Source organism: Heteronotia binoei, unplaced genomic scaffold, assembly GCF_032191835.1.
Source record: "Heteronotia binoei isolate CCM8104 ecotype False Entrance Well unplaced genomic scaffold, APGP_CSIRO_Hbin_v1 ptg000303l, whole genome shotgun sequence".
Taxonomy (NCBI): domain Eukaryota; kingdom Metazoa; phylum Chordata; class Lepidosauria; order Squamata; family Gekkonidae; genus Heteronotia; species Heteronotia binoei.
The window spans coordinates 69,405-90,569 of NW_026800012.1; the positions used below are offsets into that span (position 1 = coordinate 69,405).

Consider the following 21,165-nt stretch of genomic DNA (forward strand, 5'->3'; position numbering starts at 1 on the left):
AGAGCCCTCAAGTTTCCTCTACTTTAGTGACATGGTTTGCCACCACTTAGAGAATTTTCCCTCAGAAAGAGCTTGGTTTTGCCCCTTCTCTCAATTAAACTCTCTTTCAGACAGAAACTCTAATTCACCAGTTCTGTCTCAAGGAACTAAGCCAACAGACTGCTCTACACTACTTTCTCAGACAATCTCACAACTGAACTAAACTCTGAGGAGATATTCCTGCCCCCCCCCCCCCGCTAGCCTTCTTCCAACTTGATACATTTTGTCTCCATGAAAGTGGCTCAGCCAATTAGAGTGAGCTTTTACACACCCACCAGGCAAACTGCTTTAAGTTCATCACAGCGGGATTCCCTTTTACCCTGTTCCTATTCTTTCTCTTGCTGATTGCCTCTCCCAGAATATCTTGGTAATGGCCTGACCCTCCCTCCTTGGCCTTCTCTGGGCTGGCCTAATAAAGCATTGTCTGAGGGTGGGCATCTTCTCTGGAATGGGGGAGTGCAGGGCTAGGGCCAGTATCCCTGGACAATACTACTCCTGTTTCAGCATAGGAACGTACCTACAACCATCAGTGATGATGAAAGAGTATATGGTACAACTGAAAGAAGATTATATTGGATTTATATACTCTTCCATTCACTCTGAATCTCAGAATGGCTTACAATGTCCTTTACCTTCCTCCCCCACAACAGACACCCTGTGAGGCAGGTGGGGCTGAGAGCTCTCACAGAAGCTGCCCTTTCAAGGACAGCTCTGAGAGAGCTATGGCTGACCCAAGGTCATTCCAGCAGCTGCAAGTGAAGGAGTGGAAAATCAAACCTGGTTCTCCTAGATAACAGTCCATGCACTTAACCACTACATCAAAATGGCTCTCACTAAAATTGGGGGGGGAACTGATTCATAAATTATATGTCCAGTTACAGAGGGAACAAGAAAAAGAAGTAATTGATTAAATTATTAAAGGAACAAAATGTAATCTGCAGTAGAAGCAAGAGCTTTGTTGAACGGATTATACTAAACATAAAATACAATCTTGGTTCTGGGGACAGGGGTTGCTGGATTTCTATGGGGCATATACCATTACATTAAGTGCTTTGAAGAATGCCAGTTGAAGTTAGAAGATATTGGATTTATATCCCGCCCTCCACTCCGAAGAATCTCAGAGCCGCTCACAATCTCCTTTACCTTCCTCCCCCACAACAAACACCCTGTGAGGTGGGTGGGGCTGGAGAGGGCTCTCCCAGCAGCTGCCCTTTCAAGGACAACTTCTGCCAGAGCTATGGCTGACCCAAGGCCATGCTAGCAGGTGCAAGTGAAGGAGTGGGGAATCAAACCCAGTTCTCCCAGATAAGAGTCCACACACTTAACCACTACACCAAACTGGCTCTCCACATGCAGCTGACTTGGAAAAAGGATCCACATGCAGCTGACTTGGAAAAAGGATCAAGAGCTGAACAATGGATCCGATATAGGCATTTTGTTCTATATTTTGTTTGATATTGTTTACCTATTGTCTCATTTCCTACAATCTTATTTGCACTCCCTACACTTTCTGTCACTTCTCCCATTATTATATTTAACCATAAAGTTTATATATAAAGTTTATATATCATGCTGAAAAATATCAATACCTCTACACTTTTTAAAAAACCCTACCAATATGTTTTTGACAGGCTCAGTGTGAGTTCAAAGAAAAGACAGACAAAAGGTAAGAACTTTTCCAATACATACTGAGGGACAAAGAATAGTAAAATGCGGAAAGCTCTAACCTCTTACAACAAAAGAGGTTAGAGCTTTCCACATTAGAAAGGTCAGGCTGAGGGTCTGTAACTCATCCATGCCCTGCCCCAAGAGATAATTCCATGACTGGCCAGGGATTCTGACCAAAGTCTCTGCCATTTAAACCCAATATTCTATGCCACAATTTTCTTTAAAATATAGGCTAGATCAGTTGTAGGCAACCTCTGCTATACAAGCAGAACAGGAGCATGCCAGGTTATTTTGCTTGGTGCATAGGAACAATTCACCCAGCCAAACTGGGATAAGTCTCAGAAGTGCTGGCAGCACCCCTAGGCCAGTGGCGTAGGAGAAGCAATGGGTATTGCTGAAGGCCATCATCACCTCCTGAAGCCAGATCTAAGAAACCCCCCTGAGGAGCTGGCCTTTCTGCTATATCTCTGCTTGCTCCCATTGTATCTGCCAAAGTACAACCTTTCTCTCTTTACCTACTTTTGGTTGCTAGCACAGCATCATCTTCACAGACAGATACTATATTTTTTCTGCACTCTGGCAAAAAAGGTTGCCTACCACAGAGTAGACCAACTGGCAGCTATGAAAAATAACTGTATTAGACATTATCCATCTTTGCATATTCAAAAACAGATCCCAAGTGCTCATTCAGGTCCCTAGAATAATAATATGCAGTTTATAGCTTGTAATAAGATTTCTAGTAAACAGGGGTAACTTTAGAAAAACTAGTTTGAGATGGCAAAGGGTATTAATAGGTGAACAAAGATTTTGTTGCCTTAGCTTAACTATTTATGGAATGAATATTTGCTTGACATTTTAAAATACATATTAATCTTATATTCAGAGACAGGGCCAGACTCTTCTTGTACATTTCAGTAGTCCTGTTCTCAACAGCTAGCTTTTATTTTACTATCCAAAACCATATTATCAGGAAAGACAGCGCTAGCTCAACCTTGCTGGGGGACACTGCTTGAAAAACAGCTCTCTTTTATCACCACACATGCTGCACATGGATGAACTCACCTAGAGCTACAATAGACCAGACTGAAGCAGGAAGAACAGAAATAGGCAACCCCTCCCCCCCAGCATGTACTCCAAACAAGGCCACACCAGATCACTTTGCTTTATGGTAACCAAGACCTGTTCCCCATCAAGGTACCAAGATAAGCTTCATTAAATACCGGCTGCGCTGTTGGGGCTCAGCTCACTCCCAATGAGCATGGCCAAGTAGAACCTTCATCTCTGCCTCTCTTTTGTTTGTCAGTACTTCAAGTTCTTTGTGAGCAGATGATGTGGAGCTTGGGACACTCAGAACAAAATGCCTATTTTTGAGATGGAGGGTCAAGCTTAGCTTGGCTAGAACAGTAGTGGCTTCTGCTTGCTGTTGGGATGGCGGATGAATGCCAGTGAATGAATTTTCTTAGTTTTTCTGTTTTAAAAGTTCATGCTATAGCACAGACAATTAATATAGCACTACTGAAAGGTAAGAGTGCAAAGAATGACAACAGGAAATACATGAAAGAGTTCCCAGTACCCCTTGAGGTTACCCTGGACAGTTACTCTGTCAGTAGCTTACTGAAATAAACACAACGGATTTACAAATAAGTGATGTGTATATAATAACTGCAAATACAACCTGAAACTGTGTGTAGTCTTACCGGATTAAGTTTTGGCAGATTTGGCATCCAGCAGGACATCTAAGTGAGATTTAAAAAAAAGTATTACTTGAATATGCCAGTGTTTTCTACAATGACTTCATAAATAAAATATTTTATATACAGCTTAGTAAAGATATTGGAATAGATGGCTGTAGATACATTGCTGCACAATTTGGGTCCCCATTCAGAGATCTTCATATACAATAATGAGTTGCATACTCACTGAAAAAAATGGTTGAAAGTGTTAGCTTTAACAGTATACAACTTGTTTGGAAAAGAGAACAGATATGTACAGCCTGTAGTCATACAAACAGCTGATGTCCCAAACATGCACATGTGTAGTTCTAGTCTATGGATTACCACATATACTGTCCCAGCTACCACATTAGTTTTGGTTTTCTTTCTCTTAATTCTGTGCAGCAGAGAAGGACATCAGTTGCTGTTCCAAGTCTGGAGCAGCAGCTGGGATAATTCTCTGCTGTGGCTGTTGCTGCAGTAATTGCTGGCCACTACCACTGGCAACAGCTGCAACAGTGAAGGATGCCAGCTGCTGCTCCAGATGCTGGCAGTCATTGCAGACCCAAGCAGAAGCAAAGGATGCCAGCTGCCACTGCAGGCCTAAGCATAGCAGCAGAAGATGCCAGCCACCACTGTGGCCCCAGGTGCAGTGTCAAAGGACACTGGCAGCCACTGCAGGCTGAGTGTTAGTTGGTGGGTCCTGGAGCCTTGCCAGCCTCAGAAATTGTGGATGTAGATATGGGATTCCCCCCACTAGTCTCTCAACCCTTTCATTGAGCCCTAAGGAGGAAATTGGAAGTGATGAGGGGGAGAGAACTCCCAAGTATTATGGGTTCCCTTCCCACTTATAGAAATGTAACATTCATTGATTATTAGTTACACTTTGATAATATATTGTTTGTTATTTATTTATTAGGTTCAATTTATATCCCACATTTCTTGTGAAGGGGCTCAGGGCAGGATACAGCATTGGTTTAAAACAATAATCAGACATTAAAACTTGACCCTTACCAAGATGGCATTCAAACGATTTAGGCTATTTCTGTGGTAACCCAGTAATATTCAATAAAGAGATGGTAAATGCTCTGCTCTCAGCAGTTAACAACAGGAGAGGGCAGATGGTATTTGACATCTGCTGCCTCACCCCAAAGCCTGGAGATATAGCTCCATCTTACAGGCCCTGCAGAATTGTAAGAGGTCCCAAAGGGCCCTGATCTCTAATGGGAGCATATTGCACCAGGCTGGGGCCAGGGCTGAAAATGCTCTGGCCCTGGTTGAGGTTAGGCAAGTCAGGGATAAATAGGGATTGCACTTACCTGTAACCTTTGTTCATTGAGTGGCCTTCTGTGCAGGCACACATGGGACTGCACTTAAGCTAGAACAGCCACAGCAGGGATGGAGGGAGGGATGTGTGCCTGCACAGAAGACCACTTGATGAACAAAGGTTACAGGTAAGTGCAAACCCTGTTTTTCATCTTCGTGGCCTCTGAGCAGTTCCGCATGGGAGAATAGCGAGTTCACGTGCCTTGGAGGTGGGTGTGAAATGTCCTAGCAGAACATGGCCTGTAGAATTGACTTCCCCACTGCGGCATCCTGATGTGCATCAACGTCCATGGTGTAGTGGTGCACGAACCTTGAAGGTGTCGACCAAGTGGCTGCCTGGCAGATGTCGAGTAGCGGAAGGCCAGCCTGGAATGCCGCTGAAGAGGCCTGTGCTCTTGTGGAATGTGCAGAGAGCTGTATTGGACAATGAGTGTTTGCCAAGGAGTACGCTATGCAAATAGCGGAACAAATCCATCGTGACAATGTTTGCGAAGAAACACCACGTCTCTTATTAGGACCATGAAAGCAAACAAAAAGACAGGTGTCTTTTCTGAACTCCCTTGTTCTGTCTATGTAAAATAGTATCGCTCTCCTAAGGTCTAGGGTATGTAGAGATCATTCCGCAGTCGATGTAGGGGAAGGAAAAAAGACCGGTAAGGTAATGTCCTGATTGAGGTGAAATCTGGATACAACCTTTGGGAGGAAACCCATTTTTGGACGAAGAACCAACCAATCTCAATGTATCTTAAGAAATGGTGGTTCTATAGAAAGTACAGAAAGTTCCCCTACTCACCTAGCGGAAGTGATCGCTACCAAAAAGGCTACCTTGTAGGACAGGAAAGACAAGTCACACATAGCCATTGGTTCAAACGGTTTATGTACAAGTTGTGTTAACACCAAGGATAAGCTCCACTGAGGTATCGGGGACACCACAGGAGGATACAAATTGTTAAGACCTTTGAGAAAACTTTTGGATTCAGGTTGAGCAAAAACTGATAAGGATTCAATCTTGTAATGAAAAGAATGGCTGCTAGGTACACCTTAATCGAAGCGTTAGCCAAACCCTCTCCCTTAAGGGATAACAAGAATTTGAATATATAAGAAATCCTACAAGTATGGGGTTCTATTCCCTGAGGCAGTGGCCCAATGCACAAAATGCTTCCATTTAGCTCTATATAAGCGTCTGGTAGAAGGTTTACGAGCTGTAGTAATGACCTGATCTACTGTTACTGCCTGTGTCCCTACGATTGGATCAACCATGGCGTCAGGCGGAAAGTGCTGAGGTTCAGGTGTGGGAGGAATGGTGGAAGGAACAAATCTGACTCTTCTGGGAATATGTGGTAAATTCCTCGATTTAGATCCCATAGGCTGGGAAACCACTGTCGTCGTGGCCAGAAGGGAGCTATGAGAATTGCCCTGGTACGATCTGCTCGAAGTTTCGCTACAACTGGCGTCAGCAGTGGCAGTGGTGGGAAAATGTAAAACAGGCTGCCATTCCCCCAGAGAATCTGGTCCCACCCCTGCCCTGGAGCAATACTAGGAGCACTTTGCGTTATGCTGTGTAGCGAATAAATCTATCCGGGGAAGTCCCCATTTCCTGAATACAGCTTGAAGGTATAGAATTGAGAGGGACCATTCGTGTGCTGTCTGGAAATTCCTGCTCAGGGCATCTGCCTCCGTGTTCGCTATGATCTGAACCTCGTTGGCAATCGCCCGATTCCAGAGTAAGGTAGCTTCTCTGCATAGGTGAAGAGACCCTGTGCCTCCCTGTTGATTTATGTAACATTTGACAGTGGTGTTGTCGGTGCTGACTACATCCCCTTATGACTCCTGCAAAAGAGACGAAAACTCTTCTCACTGCTCTGAGTTCTAGCAGATTAATATGCATGTTTGATTCTGTTGGTGACCAAATACCCTGGGCATGCCATGGAGAGCAATGGGCAACCCAGCCTATTAAGGAGGCATCTGTAAACACCTGGATCTGGTGTGATCTTTCTCCAAACTGAGTTCTAACCCTGAGATTGTGTATTTTAGTCCACCATCGAAGGTGATGTAAAATGAGTCTCCTGAACAGGGATTCCCGGTGAGGGTGAAAACTGCGCACAAACCAATTCTGTAACGGCCTTAAGTGTAATCTAGCAAACGGTGTAACCGCTGTAGTGGAAGCCATATGGCCCAACAGACTCTGAAAGAACTGAGCCCGTCTGTACTGGCAAGCACCCAATGCTTTTACCAAATTGCAGATCTTCTCTGCCCAATTTAATGGGAGAAAAGCCTTACCATGCTGGAAATCTAGCACAGCACCAATGTATTCAATGGTCTGAAAGGGCTGTAATTGAGATTTACATTAACCACTAGCCTTAGGTCATGAAGTGTAGTTAGAGTAAGATCTATTTTCTTCTGCAGTGTTGAGGAATCTTGGGCTACCAGTAACCAATCGCCAAGGTAAGAATATAAATTATCTCCCTGGAGACGGAGATGAGAAACTACCACTGACAAACATTTAGAAAACACTCTCGGTGCTGATGCCTGGCCAAACAGTAAGACAGTATATTGGAATACTCGACCTGCATGAATGAATCGAAGATATCTTTGGGATCTGGAGTGGATTGCAATATGAAAATAGGCATCTTTTAAGTCTATGCTAGCAAACCAACACTTGTTTAATAAAAGGGGGACCTCCTTTAGCGACAGCATTCGAAACTTTGGGGTCGTCAGGAAGTTGTTAAGGTTACGTAGATCCAAAATTGGTCTTGTACCACCATCCTTTTTATCAATTATAAAGTATGGGGAGTAAAATCCTGGAGAGGACTCAGGATCCACAACTTCCTTAATAGCACCTTTCTGTAACATGCTCATAGTGTCTGCAGAAACAGATTCTGTTTGTGAACCAGCCACGGAAGATAACCAACAGCTGGGCCCAGTTTCAAACTTCAGGGAATAATCTTCCTTTATTACAGACAAAACCCATTGGTCAGAAGTAACAGCAGCCCATGCAGACAAATTTTGAGACAAACTGTCTCCAAACATACATGTATTGGTCAGTCAAGACATATCCGAACCCCTTCCTGTATTGTCACGGTTAGGCCTATGACTAGACCCTTGTTTACCCTTGGCATTGCGATGGCCGTTGGACTGATATTTGCCCTCTGAAAAGTGGAAAGGCTTAGGATATGAGTAGTTAGATCTCTGGTATGGGTGGGACCAATACCTGGGCTTAGGCTGTGAGGACGTGCCTGAAGAAATTCCAAATGACTTGGCTTGGAGCTTATATTTGCGAATGCACTCCAACATCTCGTCGGTCTGATCACTAACTAGCTCATGACCTTTGAATGGCAGATCCTCCAGCTTTACCCTAGTATCAGGTGGAAGGGTGGAGCTACGAAGCCAGGAGTGCCTCCGCAAAACGAGCCCTGACCCCATGGCCCAACTATGACTATCAGCATCATGTTGTGTGGCACTAACTTGCCACTTCCTGAGGTGTACCCCTTCATCAATCAGCGCCCGTAGCAGTGGTTACTTCTCCTGCAGTAAGTCTGCTATAAATGGAATTATCTTTTGCCAGAGGACTCTGCTATAAAGCCCCATTACAGCAGCAAAATTAGACACTCTGATTCCCATGGCACCTGAAGAGTAGATCTTCCTCCCTAGGGAGTCTAGTTTCCTCCCTTCCTTATCAGTGGGTGAATTACGGGAGCCAAGGCAGCCCTTTGCTGGTATCACTTCAGAGATAAAGGAGTTGGGTTTCAGATAGATAAATAGGAAACTGCAATCTGAGTCATTAAGGCGATACAGGGTCTCTAAATGGTGTGCTGATGGTGCAGTGGAAACAGGTTTTGCCCAAGTGGATAGAATAATCTCCTCAATGCCCTGCAACATGGGCAATGCTACTGGTCCCGAATCATGATGAAATAGGGGTTGCATGAGAGGATCCTTTGTCTTCGGTCCTGCAGCTGTATATTGTAGATTGAGAGCCTTGGCTGTCTGTATCAGCAAATGAAGACAATTCTTCCGAAGGGGAGGCAGCACCGTGTCCCCCAACAGCACCGTCTGGAGATGGCACCAAAGCTATGTCAGAACCGCTGTCGGAATCATGTCTCTCGGTTCGATGGTGAACCCTGGAGAAAGAGCACCTTCCCCTGGATAATGGAGATCGGTGCAGGCACTTGGAACTGTGGCCACTAGTCTGGGAGTGGCAGGAACATGAACGCTGTCGGCGGGAGTGTTGACTCCTGGGACTGTCAGTCTGCATACTTATAATTGCCACTTCTGAAGAAGGAGGAGTCCGGGAGCGATGGGAAGCTGAATGCTGGTGCAGAGTGGATGACATGCCACGCAGCTGCAGTACCGATGGAGATGTGTTCCGACACTGCGGTCCCCCTTTGGAACCGCGGCGGCGGTCCGGTGCCGGACTGTGGTGCCGAGCCGATGGAGAGTCTCTGCACCGACCAGTTCCTGAAGTGGCTGCTTTGGCGGCCATCGCAGTGATGGTGGCAAATGCCATTGGTGGCCGTGAGACTTTTCTTTTGTCTTTGCCTTCTTTGCCAGTGGTTCTGACACTGCTCAGGGTTTTGAAGGATCATCTGACATAGAGGTCTTGGCTGCAATAGGCACAGAGCTTGTGGAGGGTGGCTGGGAGCGGTCGCCATTATTGGTGGTTGAAGTCGATGGTCTGACTTTCTCTCTGGCCATTAAGGATTTCTCTCAGAGGGCGGCCTTTAAATGCGCGGCCCTGTTATCCCCAGCCCTCAGTGTGAGGCGATTGCATGCCTGACAAGAGGCTAGCTTATGACTTTCGCCCAGACATAACAGACAGGAAGAATGTTCGTCTGTCTTAGCCATTTTGGCCCCACATTCCTTGCAAGTTTTGAATAAAGGCATTCTGAGGTAATAGTGCTCGCAGCTCGCTGTATAGTCATCCTCTCAGCGTGGCGGCTAAAAGAGAACTGAGGGAGGGTGTTGGCTCCTCCCACATCATGTGATCTTTGGGAAGCTCACCAGGATAGCAGAGGTAGCCAACCCTCTTGGGATACTAGAAGCTTCTTTTCAGCTCGCTAGCTCCTCCTGGTGGCAGATCTGAACAAGCGCAGTCCCCTTGTGTGCCTGCACAGAAGCCACAAAGATGAACATGTCTGCCATGTTCTTATGTAAATGCCCACCTACTTGAGAGAAAGAAGGGGGGGATTGGAACAATGTGCTCCAAATTAAATAAAATGTTCATGTTTTCAATAATCACTAGGCATGCCAGACTCCAGGTGGGACCAGAATTACAGCTCATCTCCAGACTACAGAGAGCAATTTCCCTGGAAAAGACAGATGCTTTGGAGGGTGGACTCTTGTGGCAATGTAGCCCACTGAGATTGTTGTCCTCCCCAGGCTCCATCTTCAAATCTCCAGGAGTTTCTCAGAGTGGATCTGGCAATCCGCTGGTGGCTAGGGGGACCTGGCAACCCTAGTAGTCACAGTTCCTGTATTTACCAGAGTTCAGTGCTATGAAATACAAATAAATACTGTAATTATTAAAATAGGTCTCCAAAGTCTGTCATGGTATTGCTATGTATATTCCTTATATAGTACCAGAGGAGTGGTATGGAATACAAATAAATACTATAAATAAAATATGTCTTCAAAGTCTATCATGGTATGGCTATATACCTCCCTTATATAGTTCAGCCAAAAGGAAAACTAGTACCTGTGTGGATCTCTGGAACTCGGTATGATCTTTGCACACTCTCTTTTACAGAAGATGCCTTCAATCCAAGATTTCTGGGACTGAATAGAAATGCCACATCTTAAAAAACAGCAATAAATGGTATCTGATTGTGAGAGCTGTACAAAGAACCTCTGTCTATATTGCTCATACCTTAATTAAGAAATAGCAATATTGTGAGCAAGACCAATCTGTTTTTGCTGTGTTGTAACTGCTGTAGTTTATTTTGTTGATGAGGTTTAGAAACTTGTCCCATTAGGGAGACTGCAGTCTATTGCTGGGCTGATTAACTCCTATAGACTGAAAGGAAAAAGCAGAGTAGGAAGAGAAAAGAAAAATGGGGGAGAAGGCAGAGCTGGGGCTGTATAAAATATTGGATTTATATCCCGCCCTTCACTCTGAATCTCAGAGCAATTTATGATCTTCTTTATCTTCCTCCCCTACAACAGACACCCTGTGAGCTGGGTGGGGCTGAGAGAGCTCTCACAGAAGCTACCCTTTCACGGACAAGAGCTATGACCCAAGGCCACTCCAGCAGCTGCAAGTGGAGGAGTGGGAAATCAAACCCGGTTCTCCCAGAGTCCGCACACTACACTAAACTGGCTCTGTTAAGAAAAAAAGTTATGTTAAACACTCAGCCTCGTATTGTGTCTCTCTTCCTGCATCAAGCTACAAAGTTCCTTCTGTCTAGAAGGCTTTAGAACAACATGCCCATTTGACCTCCGGAGTTTAGAATTCTCTTTCTATGACCTGTAGTTGAAGATGGGGAGGGGAAGCTTTCAAGCTTTCCAAGAGCCGATGAATTCACTAAGATAAGGAAGAAAATGCTGATCCAGCCAGATTTTGCCTCCACTTGAGATGACAAAACATGGTATATCTTATTCCTATGATAGCCTAACTACAGGGATAATTTTTTTAAAAAAATCATACAATGTGGATCCCTGCTTTGCTCAATCATATCCAACAAAAATTTTAAACGACAGGGTTCTAATAGAAAACAGCAATGTCAAAATGGCACCTGACATTTAGTGGCTCTATGCAGGTGGCAAGAAAGAACAGAGAATGGAAGAAGAAAAAGGCAGGGAGAGCAAACAGTAAGTGCAGGAAGAGGATACAAGAAGGGAGAGCCAGGATGTGCCCATTCTGGAAGAAGGCGGGTATGAATGAATGAATGAATGAGTGAATGAATGAATGAATGAATGAATGATTCAAGATCTAATTGAGAAAGGTGCAGACTGCTTGGTTTTAGATCTGAATTCCTACCCTTCACAGCTTACCTCCAGAGACCCAAATCCTCTCCTACCTCCTACTTCCCTTCTCTTTTTTAGTTTCCTCTGCATCCCCTCCCCAAGAACCCAGTAGTTCTGAGGTCTGTTCTATTCTTTTCCAGGGGAGATGGCTGTTCCCTACTACACAGGATGCGTGACTGACTGGATCATGGCCAAGGCCGGCTCTTCTGCCTTTGAGAAAGCACTTTGGATGATGTCTCTCCTTACAGTGGGCAGATAGGGAGAGGCAGGGTCTAGCAAGGGAGACAGAGCTGGATCAAGAAAGGCAGGGTCTAGCAAGGGAGACAGAGCCGGAGCAAATGGGAGGCAAACAGGAGATGGTATGGAGAGGATGACAATGAGGAGGGAATGGAATTTACCTTCCCCAAGTCCATGCAGGTGTCTATTTGCTATTAGGATTGCCAGCCTTCAAGTGGCAACTGGAGATGTCCTGGTATTACAACTGATCTCCAGTCTATAGAGATCAGTTCCAGTGAAGGAAATGGTTGCTTTGGAAGGTGGACTCTGTGGCTTTAGATCCTGTCAAAGTCCCTCCTTCCACAAACCCTGCCTTCCTCAGGCTCCACCTCCAAATCTCCAGGGATTTCCCAAGAAAGGGTTAGTGAACCATCATTAACATTTACAAGTTACAACTATCTTAGATTTGCACAATATACAGAACAGCACCAGATCGGATGATGATAGCGATGACATTTATAACTAAAAACATCATATTTATAATCATGTTAACAAAATATGCTGCTGTGCCATTTAGCAATAGCGATCAAAGAAATAAGCCAATTCGGCAACGAAAGCCAATATGGCAACAATATATTTAAATTAATGCACATTTAAGATTGCACTCTGGCTGTTATTATAGCTGAAACAATTTTTAAAAATAAGTCAGGTAGCAAAATACATGTGCCCAGCCTTCAATGCAATTGAGGGGGAGGCGAACATGGAAAGCATGTAGAGGATCATCCAGGGGATTTCCCCTGCAATGTCCCTAGCTTGCACAGGATCCATTCTATATACCCCTGAACCATCTGAACCTGCACCTGCTATTTCCCCAGAAAGCACTTTCCAGAGGGCAGACCGCATAACTTGGGAGGGTGTAACTTTGACCCCGTAAATCTAATCCTCACCAAATTTGGAGGACAGGTAGAGGAAAGTCAGCTGAAGATCCCCTGTGAGTTTGCATTGCCAGGGAAGGGACATTCTACCACGTCACAGACCTCATGAACTGAACTGGTTTGTTCTGGTAGCTAAAAATTCATGACAGTTCATGGTTTATGAACTGGGCATGTCATGAACCATTAGCCAAACCTCATTTTCCTGATTTGCGCCTATCCCTATATTTCACAATCTTCTTTACCTGCAGCTACATTTTTGGTCATGCACATCAGCTTGTTCCCAAATAATATTGGTAGGAAGGTTTATAATGAGGTATGTTGGTTGCCTACTAATCATCTGGTGGTTGCTTGATCCACAAAATAACAAGCTATGGACACAGAACTGGCAAATAAGGTACATTCAAGCTGCTTCCCCACAGTGATTGAGCTTAGTTCTCACAAAACAACAAATGATTTTGTATACCTGTATCTGGACTGTATCACTTCACATTGCATGAGGGGGTTTATATTCTTCCATATTAAAAATCCACAGATAAGTAGCATGACAGGGACAAGGCTAGGTTACAACCTTCTTCTTGACATATTGTTTTATAATTGCAGAGACAGCTAAGGTCAAACAAAGCTGTAGAGAAACGCATTTTCTCCTGAAGAGAGGTTGGCAAACAGCAAGTTGGAGTTTTTTTTCCACCTCTATAGGCTGGGAAGGAGGAAATCTGTCAATGATTTTCCAGGCATACCTCTTCAGAAATGCTACAGGATATAGATGAAGGAATAGTCAGTCATCCCTCTCCTCTTGCCCCTTCTGCAAGCAGGGAACATAGAGGCTTGCAGGACTTTTTGCTAGACAGGAAACAGGAAGGGGCTTCCTGGAGACAGGAAGCCTTGACCTGGGCTGACTGGAGCCAGGGAAAGGAGGCACAGTTTTGTTAAAACTGCCTTGCAAGGGGAAGGCAGTCTCTCTTCTCCTTGGGATGCTGAGCTGAATAGACCTCTTGTCTGATGTTGGAAGCAGGCCTCCATTTTGGACCATGTGACCTAGAGAGTTGGACTAATCCTAAAAATAATGGAGGATCTTTAGAGAACTGGCATGGTGGTAAAAGTTTGCTTGTAAACATTTGCTTTTAAATAAATATTTTAAACTTTTGATTCTGGAAGTGGTTCTCTGTACCACAAAGACCCCTACTGTTTTGGATGCACTATTTAAAAGGGAGGTCCAGGCCAGGGGGAAGGCAAGCCTTGCCTCAGTGTCTCCTGCTAGCCCGGCAGCTGGTTATTCCCCTGAGGCACACAAGGTGTAGCTAGGTGCTGGGCTAGCAGAAGACACTGAGGCGAGACCTCTGGAACTTGGAAGAGAAGATGGGGAGGGACGGTGGCTCAGTGGTAGAGCATCTGCTTGGGAAGCAGAAGGTCCCAGGTTCAATCCCCGGCATCTCAAAAAAAGGGTCCAGACAAATAGGTGTGAAAAACCTCAGCTTGAGACCCTGGAGAGCCGCTGCCAGTCTGAGAAGGCAATACTGACTTTGATGGACCAAGGGTTTGAGTCAGTATAAGGCAGCTTCATATGTTCATATGGGAGTCTTGTCCGTCCCATTAGGCATTTCCTTGTAAAAAGGGCAGGTGGTGGTGGCAGGCTATCCTAGAGAGAGCTAAAGGCCCCTCCTGGGAAGTTGGGAACCCCAAGGAGGGCAAGGAAGACTGTGGCCTGCAGGCCAGAGTGAGTACATTCTGCCCAGAGACATTTGGGAACCTCAGTATTAATTCATTTAAATGAACATTATGGACTGGTAATAACCCAAATGGAATCAAGGGTGGCCCACCAGACAGAATGTTTTAAGTGAAGAATCGTCTCAGACACAATTCCCACTGATTGGTAGAGGTAATTGATCCAACTCATAGACAGGTGCTGTCAAGCCCGAATATTTTGATATAAGATGGTTGAGCAAATGTCAGATCAATGCTCTGGTCCTTCTTCATTATTTACAACCTAAGTACCACATCTGCCTTGCCATCTGGCAAAGAATGTTTATGTTACTGGGAAAGGCATGCTATGTCTGAAGAGTGCACTCACTAAGTTTCAAAGGTCCTTATCAGTTCAAGATGTAGTGTTAGAACGCTTTTGTAGTGCAAAAGAAAGTTACTGCTGTACCCTTTGAACTTTATGTTTGATTGAAGCGCTTTTTTGTAATGGTTTATGATATCCTATATAGCAGGGGTAGTCAACGGTAGCTCTCCAGATGTTTTTTGCCTGCAACTCCCATCAGCCCCACCCATTGGCCATGCTGGCTGGGGCTGATGAGAGTTGTAGGCAAAAAACATCTGGAGAGCTACCGTTGGCCACCCCTGCTATATAGAAACATGTAACCTCTGGTATCTCAGTATTTCCAAGGACCATGTTCCTTGGGCACCTTTGAATTCCTAAATTAACCAGTCTATTTGAAACAAAACAAAGAACTTCATTACTGGGAATCTCGGGGCTTGACAGGAGTCAAGATTAATAAGGATAATAAAAGCACTGTGTTCTAGAAATTATGAAAAACAATTCCACAAGCCTGTCTGTTAATTGACTGGAAAATAATCTGAACCCCAAAATGATAAGGGAATGGCATGTAAAACTATCAACCATGTGAATACAATTGGAGTCCTCCTTGTTACAGAAGGAAAAAGTCAGAAAGAGGCCAAAAGGTTGCATAGTCTCTTGTTGCCTTAGAATTATTAGGTATGGACAATATTTGCAGTCTGACAATCTTCCTTGCAAGTAAGGTTAATAACTATGTTTAGACAGAATTCTTGTGAATTATGCATGCTTTTTTTTAAAAAAAAAAAGCAGTGAGATTTCCCAGTTTGGGGACAGAGTAGTGACAAAAATTTTACTTGCTAAATATTTGTTTATAGTGCAGATGCAAAAATCAAAGGAATTCTACAAGTAAAACAGCTGGCAACCTTGTGGAAATTAATTGCTGAAAAGAGTGGAGTCAGGAATTCTTTTTTAGAGAACTATTCCTTTGCTACTAGCAGAATAAACCACTGCATTTTGCAGTTCTATAACATTGCAGTATTTGACTGTCCACTTTAATAGACCAAGCCATCCATGGTATCATCCATCTCTCCTCTACCTTTATAGACATGGGCAAACACTGCAATCTACAAGTAATCACCTTTTGAATGACTGAAACTACAGAACCAGAAATAAATCAACATATGCACCACCTTTACCAAACAACTACAATTACAGCCTAGGCTTATGGTATGGTTTCTACACGCTCATCACTTCATTTCAGCTTTGGCCAATGTACAAGGTAATAAATCTTGCTAACAGCTCAATTACAAGCTGCAATGAAAAGAAGCAAAGATTTTGCAAGATTTCTTAAAATGCTCTTTTTCTGTCTGGAGTGACCAGTGGCAGAATGTCACAGGGGCATGCTAGGATTTCCAGCACTGGCTCAGTGAGCCACACAGCTCTGTCTACAACTTTTTACCTTTACTTGAACTTTCATCTTGTACTGTTGTGTATTTGTCTTCCTTCTTGGTTAAAGCTCTGCTTGCAAGCCAGCAGTTTTGTACTCTTCCTTCTTTACTAGCTTCTGAAACACTTGAAGGAACCACAACATGGGAAGCAGGAAATAATGGATATTCAAGTAAGGAGGACCTTGCTTGATCCTTGGACCACACATATTACTAGATAACCAGTGGTTAATGTTCCACTTTCCTCTCAGTAAATGGCAGCTTCTTTACAACTTAGGTGCCTCCTCAGTGAATTCTGCCAGTTACATAACAAGGTTTTTACACAATACTTAAGCAATAAGTGGGCGGGCGGATGGAGACAGCTCAACTTTCCATAGCAGAAAGAACTACCATACCCAATGGGTGCTTTGCCACTTCATGCAGGATACCATACAATTTCTCACTATTCTTAGGTTAACTAATGCGTGATGGAAGGCAGTGAATTCCAAAATTTAATTACTCTCTCAGTAAATAAATATTTCCTTCTCTCTACCCTGTATCTATTGTCATCAACTTAATTGGCTGCCTCCAAGTTCTAGTATTACAGAAGAGGGAGACAATGTTCTTTGTAGTCACTTTCTTTAATCCATTAACAATTTTATACAACTATACCATGTTTCCTCTTAAGTCACTTAGCCCCTGCCCCTAAACTGAAAAGTCCCAGAATGGTTTAGTCTTTCCTCACCGGCAAAGTGCTTCAACTCTTCTTGATTGCCTTTTTCTGTCTACAATGTCCTTTCATAGGGTACCCAGAACTCCAGTGGACAGAATGGAGTACAGTACTTCAGATAATTTTTATTTTTATTTATTTTTATTTTGTTGGATTTATATCCCACCCTCCCTGCCGAAGCAGGCTCAGGGCGGTTCACAACAGTAAAAACATGTACAGATATTAAACATTAACTAATTTAAACCTTAAACAATATAACAATTAAAACATTTTTAAAACAATTTGGTGCTAATAATATATTTCAGGAGTTTCAGTTTCAGCCTTCTTGAGTATCCTCATAAGTGGCTATCAATTAAAAGCAAGTCAAAATACAGCTGTCTTGCAAGCCCTGCAGAACTGAACAAGGTCCTGCAAGGCTCTTGCTTCTTCCAGCAGTTGGTTCCACCAACAAAGGGCTGCTATAGAGAAGGCTCTCTCCTGAGTGCTCTTCAATCTGGCCTCCTTTGGCCCAGGGATCGATAATAGGTTCCGTGTCCCTGATCTGAGTACCCTCTGGGGAACATATGGGAAGAGACAGTCCCTAAGGTAGAAAGGTCCTTGGCCATATAGGACTTTAAAGGTAATAACCAGCACCTTGTAGCGAATCCAGTACCCTATCGGCAGACAGTGCAGTTCCCGCAGCCCAGGCTGTATGTGCTCCCCCATGGAGAGCCCCAATAACAGCCTAGCTGCTGCGTTCTGCATCAGCTGCAGCCTCCAGATTTGAGACAAGGGCAGCTCCATGTAGAGGGCATTACAGTAGTCCAATCTCAAGGTGACCATAACGTGAATCACAGTTGCCAGGTCGCCACGGTCAAGGAAAGAGACCAACTACCTTGCCCGCCTAAGACAGAAAAAGACGGATTTGGCAGTGGCTGCTATCTGGGCCTCCATTGTCAATGAAAGCTCCAGTAGCACCCCCAAGCTTTTGACCTTGGGCGCCATTGAAGGCGCAACATTAAAAGCTGGTAAGGGGATTCCCTTTCCCAGGCCACTGCAGTTCAGGCAAAGAACCTCTGTCTTTGTCGGATTCAGCTTCAGTCGACTCAGCTTAAGCCACCCTGCCACGGCCTTCAGCACCAGATCCAGATTTTCTGGGGTACAGGCAGACTGGCCATCCATTAGTAGATAGAGCTTAGTGTCATCAGAGTATTGATGACAACCCAACCCATACCTCCTGGAAATCTGGGCAAGGGGGCACATATGGATGTTAAACAGCATCGGGGAGAGAACCACCCCCTGAGGCACACCACAATTAAGTAGGTGTCTCTGGGATGACTGTCCCCCGATCGCCACTCTTTGTCCCTGACCATGGAGAAAAGAGGAGAGCCATTGTAAGGCCAACCCTTGAATCCCTGTGTTGGCAAGGTGGTGAATCAACAACTGATGGCTGACCATGTTGAATGCAGCCAACAGGTCCAACAACGTCAGTATCGCTGAACCGCCTCGGTCCAAATGCTGCTGGAGATCATCCACCAGGGTGACCAGTACTGTCTCCACCCCATGACCTGGGCAAAAGCTGGACTAATGGGGTTCCAGGATGGAAGCATCCTCCACAAAACAGTGCAACTGTAGCGCTACTGCCCTCTCAATAATTTTGCCCCAAAAGGACAAATTTGCAACCGGCCGATAAGTGTGCCAATTCAGCCGGATCTAGTGATGGTTTTTTCAGGAGAGGGTGGACCACTGCCTTTTTGAGGGGCCCTGGAAAGAGCCCCTCAGAGAGGGATCTATTTATGATATCCCGTATAGGATATCGTCGCTCCAGCCAGCAAGCTTTAATCAGCCAGGATAGGCAAGGATCCAGGTCACATGTTGTTGGGTGCACAGTAGAGAATTCTGTCGACTTCGTCTACGCTGAGTGTTGTAAAATGATCCAAAGCTGATCCGGAAAAGAGGCACGGAGCCTTGTGTTTCTTACTGTTTCAACAGTGGCAGGGAGGTCATTGCAGAGCAATGAGATCTTATCTGCGAAAAAAAAGTTGCAAAAGTCTCACACCCTACAGTTTGGTCTGCCTTGTGGCAGAGTTGTAAGATTCCGAATAATACTAAAGAATTGTGCTGGGTGCGAATTCGCAGATGCAATCTTAGCTGTGAAGTAAGCTTTCTTCGTGGCTTTGACTGCTATCTCATAGGACCTCATAAACTCTCTATAAGATGTTCTGGTCGCTTCGTCTCGAGTACACCGCCACCGCCTCTCTAGCTGTCTGAGCTTCGTTTCATCAGCACAGCTCTGGGTTATACCATGGGGCCAGCTTAGAACGAGGGTGCAGAGGGCACCGTGGAGCGATCTCATCAATGGCCATGGTAAGCCGGTCTTGCCAGATCTCAACCAGGTCATCTAGAGAATCACAAGGGGGGCAGGAGTCCTGCAGGGCCATCTGGAACCGCACTGGGTCCATCAGGTTCCGCGGGCGAGCTAAAATATGCTCGCTGCCTAAACAGGTTTGGGATGGCACATCCATATGAGCCTTCAGGGAATAGAGGTCCAATGTAAATAAGTCTGCAACACAAACTTATACAAATTTCTCACAATATTGACTATTTTCTTTTTCCTTGCTTTGTTAACCCTGAGTGTGCAGTTTGCCTTTTTTCACCACTGGGCCTAGGGTTGCCAGCCTCCAGGTGTTACCTGGAGACTTCTTGGAATTATAATTGATCTCCAGAGTGCAGAGATCAGTTCCCCTGGAGACAATGGTGGCTTTGTAGGATGGACACTATGGCATTATACCCCACTGAAGTCCCTTCCCAGGTTCAACTCCCAAAATCTCCAGGAACTTCTCAACTTGGAGTTTGCAACCCTATCACACACATCAACATTTGCATTAAGTTATCCACTACTACTGAGATCTCTCTTTTCCCTGTCAGTATTAGTGAGTTTATACCACCATCAGAATATATTTAAATTTAGGATTCCACATCTCCCCCTCCAGTGTATATCACTTTATATTTAACTCTACGTCAAGCTTTATTTGCTGTGTTGTTGCCCACTTATCCAATTGAGAGTGATCCTCTTGGAGCAATCCACTTTGGTACTCACTATCCTAAATACTTCGGTATCTTCTGCAAACTTGGCTACTGCCCTGCTCAACCCTAATTCCCAATCATTTACAAATTAAATATCACCAAACCCAATACTGATATTTTAAAGAACTGTCAATTTATCTCTACTCTCTGCTCCCTGCCATGTAAGCATTTTTAACCCACAAGAGGCCATGTCCTCTTATTATCCAGTGAGTCCAAGGAAATGACACAGGAGAAACATATTTTAAATAAATCACATGACTACTAAGTTTGCTCAGGAGTCTTTACTGAGAGACTTTGTCAAAAGTACTTTTGAAGTCCTAGCAAATAATACCAAACACATTCTTATTTGACTTTCTCACAGAGGTTGGTGAGGCAGGATTTCTTGTTTGCTGAAGTCATGAAGATCCTTTGTTCCTTTATGTGTTATATGTTCCTCTATCTTTAATAACAGTTTCTACTAATTTACCTGAACAGATGTTTGGCTAACTCGCCTGTAGTTTCTGAGATCTCAAAATTTAAACTAGTGTGACATTTGTTACTTTCCAGTCTTTCAAAATAGAGGCTGATTTTAGTGGCAAGTTAATACTGGTGAGTTAAGAATTAAAGTTCCTTAAGAACCCTCAAGCATGTGCTATTCAGACCCTGCAGTCTCAGAACTTCATATCTGATCCCCTCAGATACTTTGGACATGGGCTCTTTCCCTGTGGGGTTTTTAGATCAGGTGACATGAAACATGCCCCAGCTTCCACACTATACTGTGTGATTCCAAAGCACGTAAGGCTCCTAGGGCTTTGCTTGTAAAGCCAAAGGAAAGAAAAACCTCCAACTTAAAAGGGGCTGGCATGGTGGCTGCAAGGAGAATCTCCAGGTGAAGCCTCTGTCCACAGCAAGTCAGTGGGGGTGCAGTTGCCAACCTCCAGGTGGTGGCTGGAGATCTCCCACTATTGTAACTGATCTCTAGGCAACAGAGATCAGTTGACCTGGAGAAAATGGGCACTTTGGAATATGGACTCTATAGCATTTTGCTCCAAAGTTCACCCTCCTCAGGCTACACCCTCCAAATCTCCAGGTA

At 44.4% G+C, this 21,165-nt stretch overlaps 1 protein-coding gene across 1 annotated transcript in view; it reads right to left on the reverse strand.

The window, feature by feature from the left end:
- The window catches only part of LOC132590571 (transient receptor potential cation channel subfamily M member 6-like), an 80,312-nt gene extending 63,816 nt beyond the window's left edge, over positions 1-16,496 (reverse strand). Inside the window, exons 1-3 of the mRNA XM_060263508.1 lie at positions 16,333-16,496; positions 10,438-10,517; positions 3,405-3,443 (exon numbers count right to left, since the gene is read on the reverse strand). Of these exons, the coding sequence (XP_060119491.1) occupies positions 3,405-3,443; positions 10,438-10,517; positions 16,333-16,350 (137 nt within the window). The 5' untranslated portion in view covers positions 16,351-16,496. The remainder of the gene's footprint in view (positions 1-3,404; positions 3,444-10,437; positions 10,518-16,332) is intronic.
- Between the last annotated feature and the right edge of the window lie 4,669 nt (positions 16,497-21,165).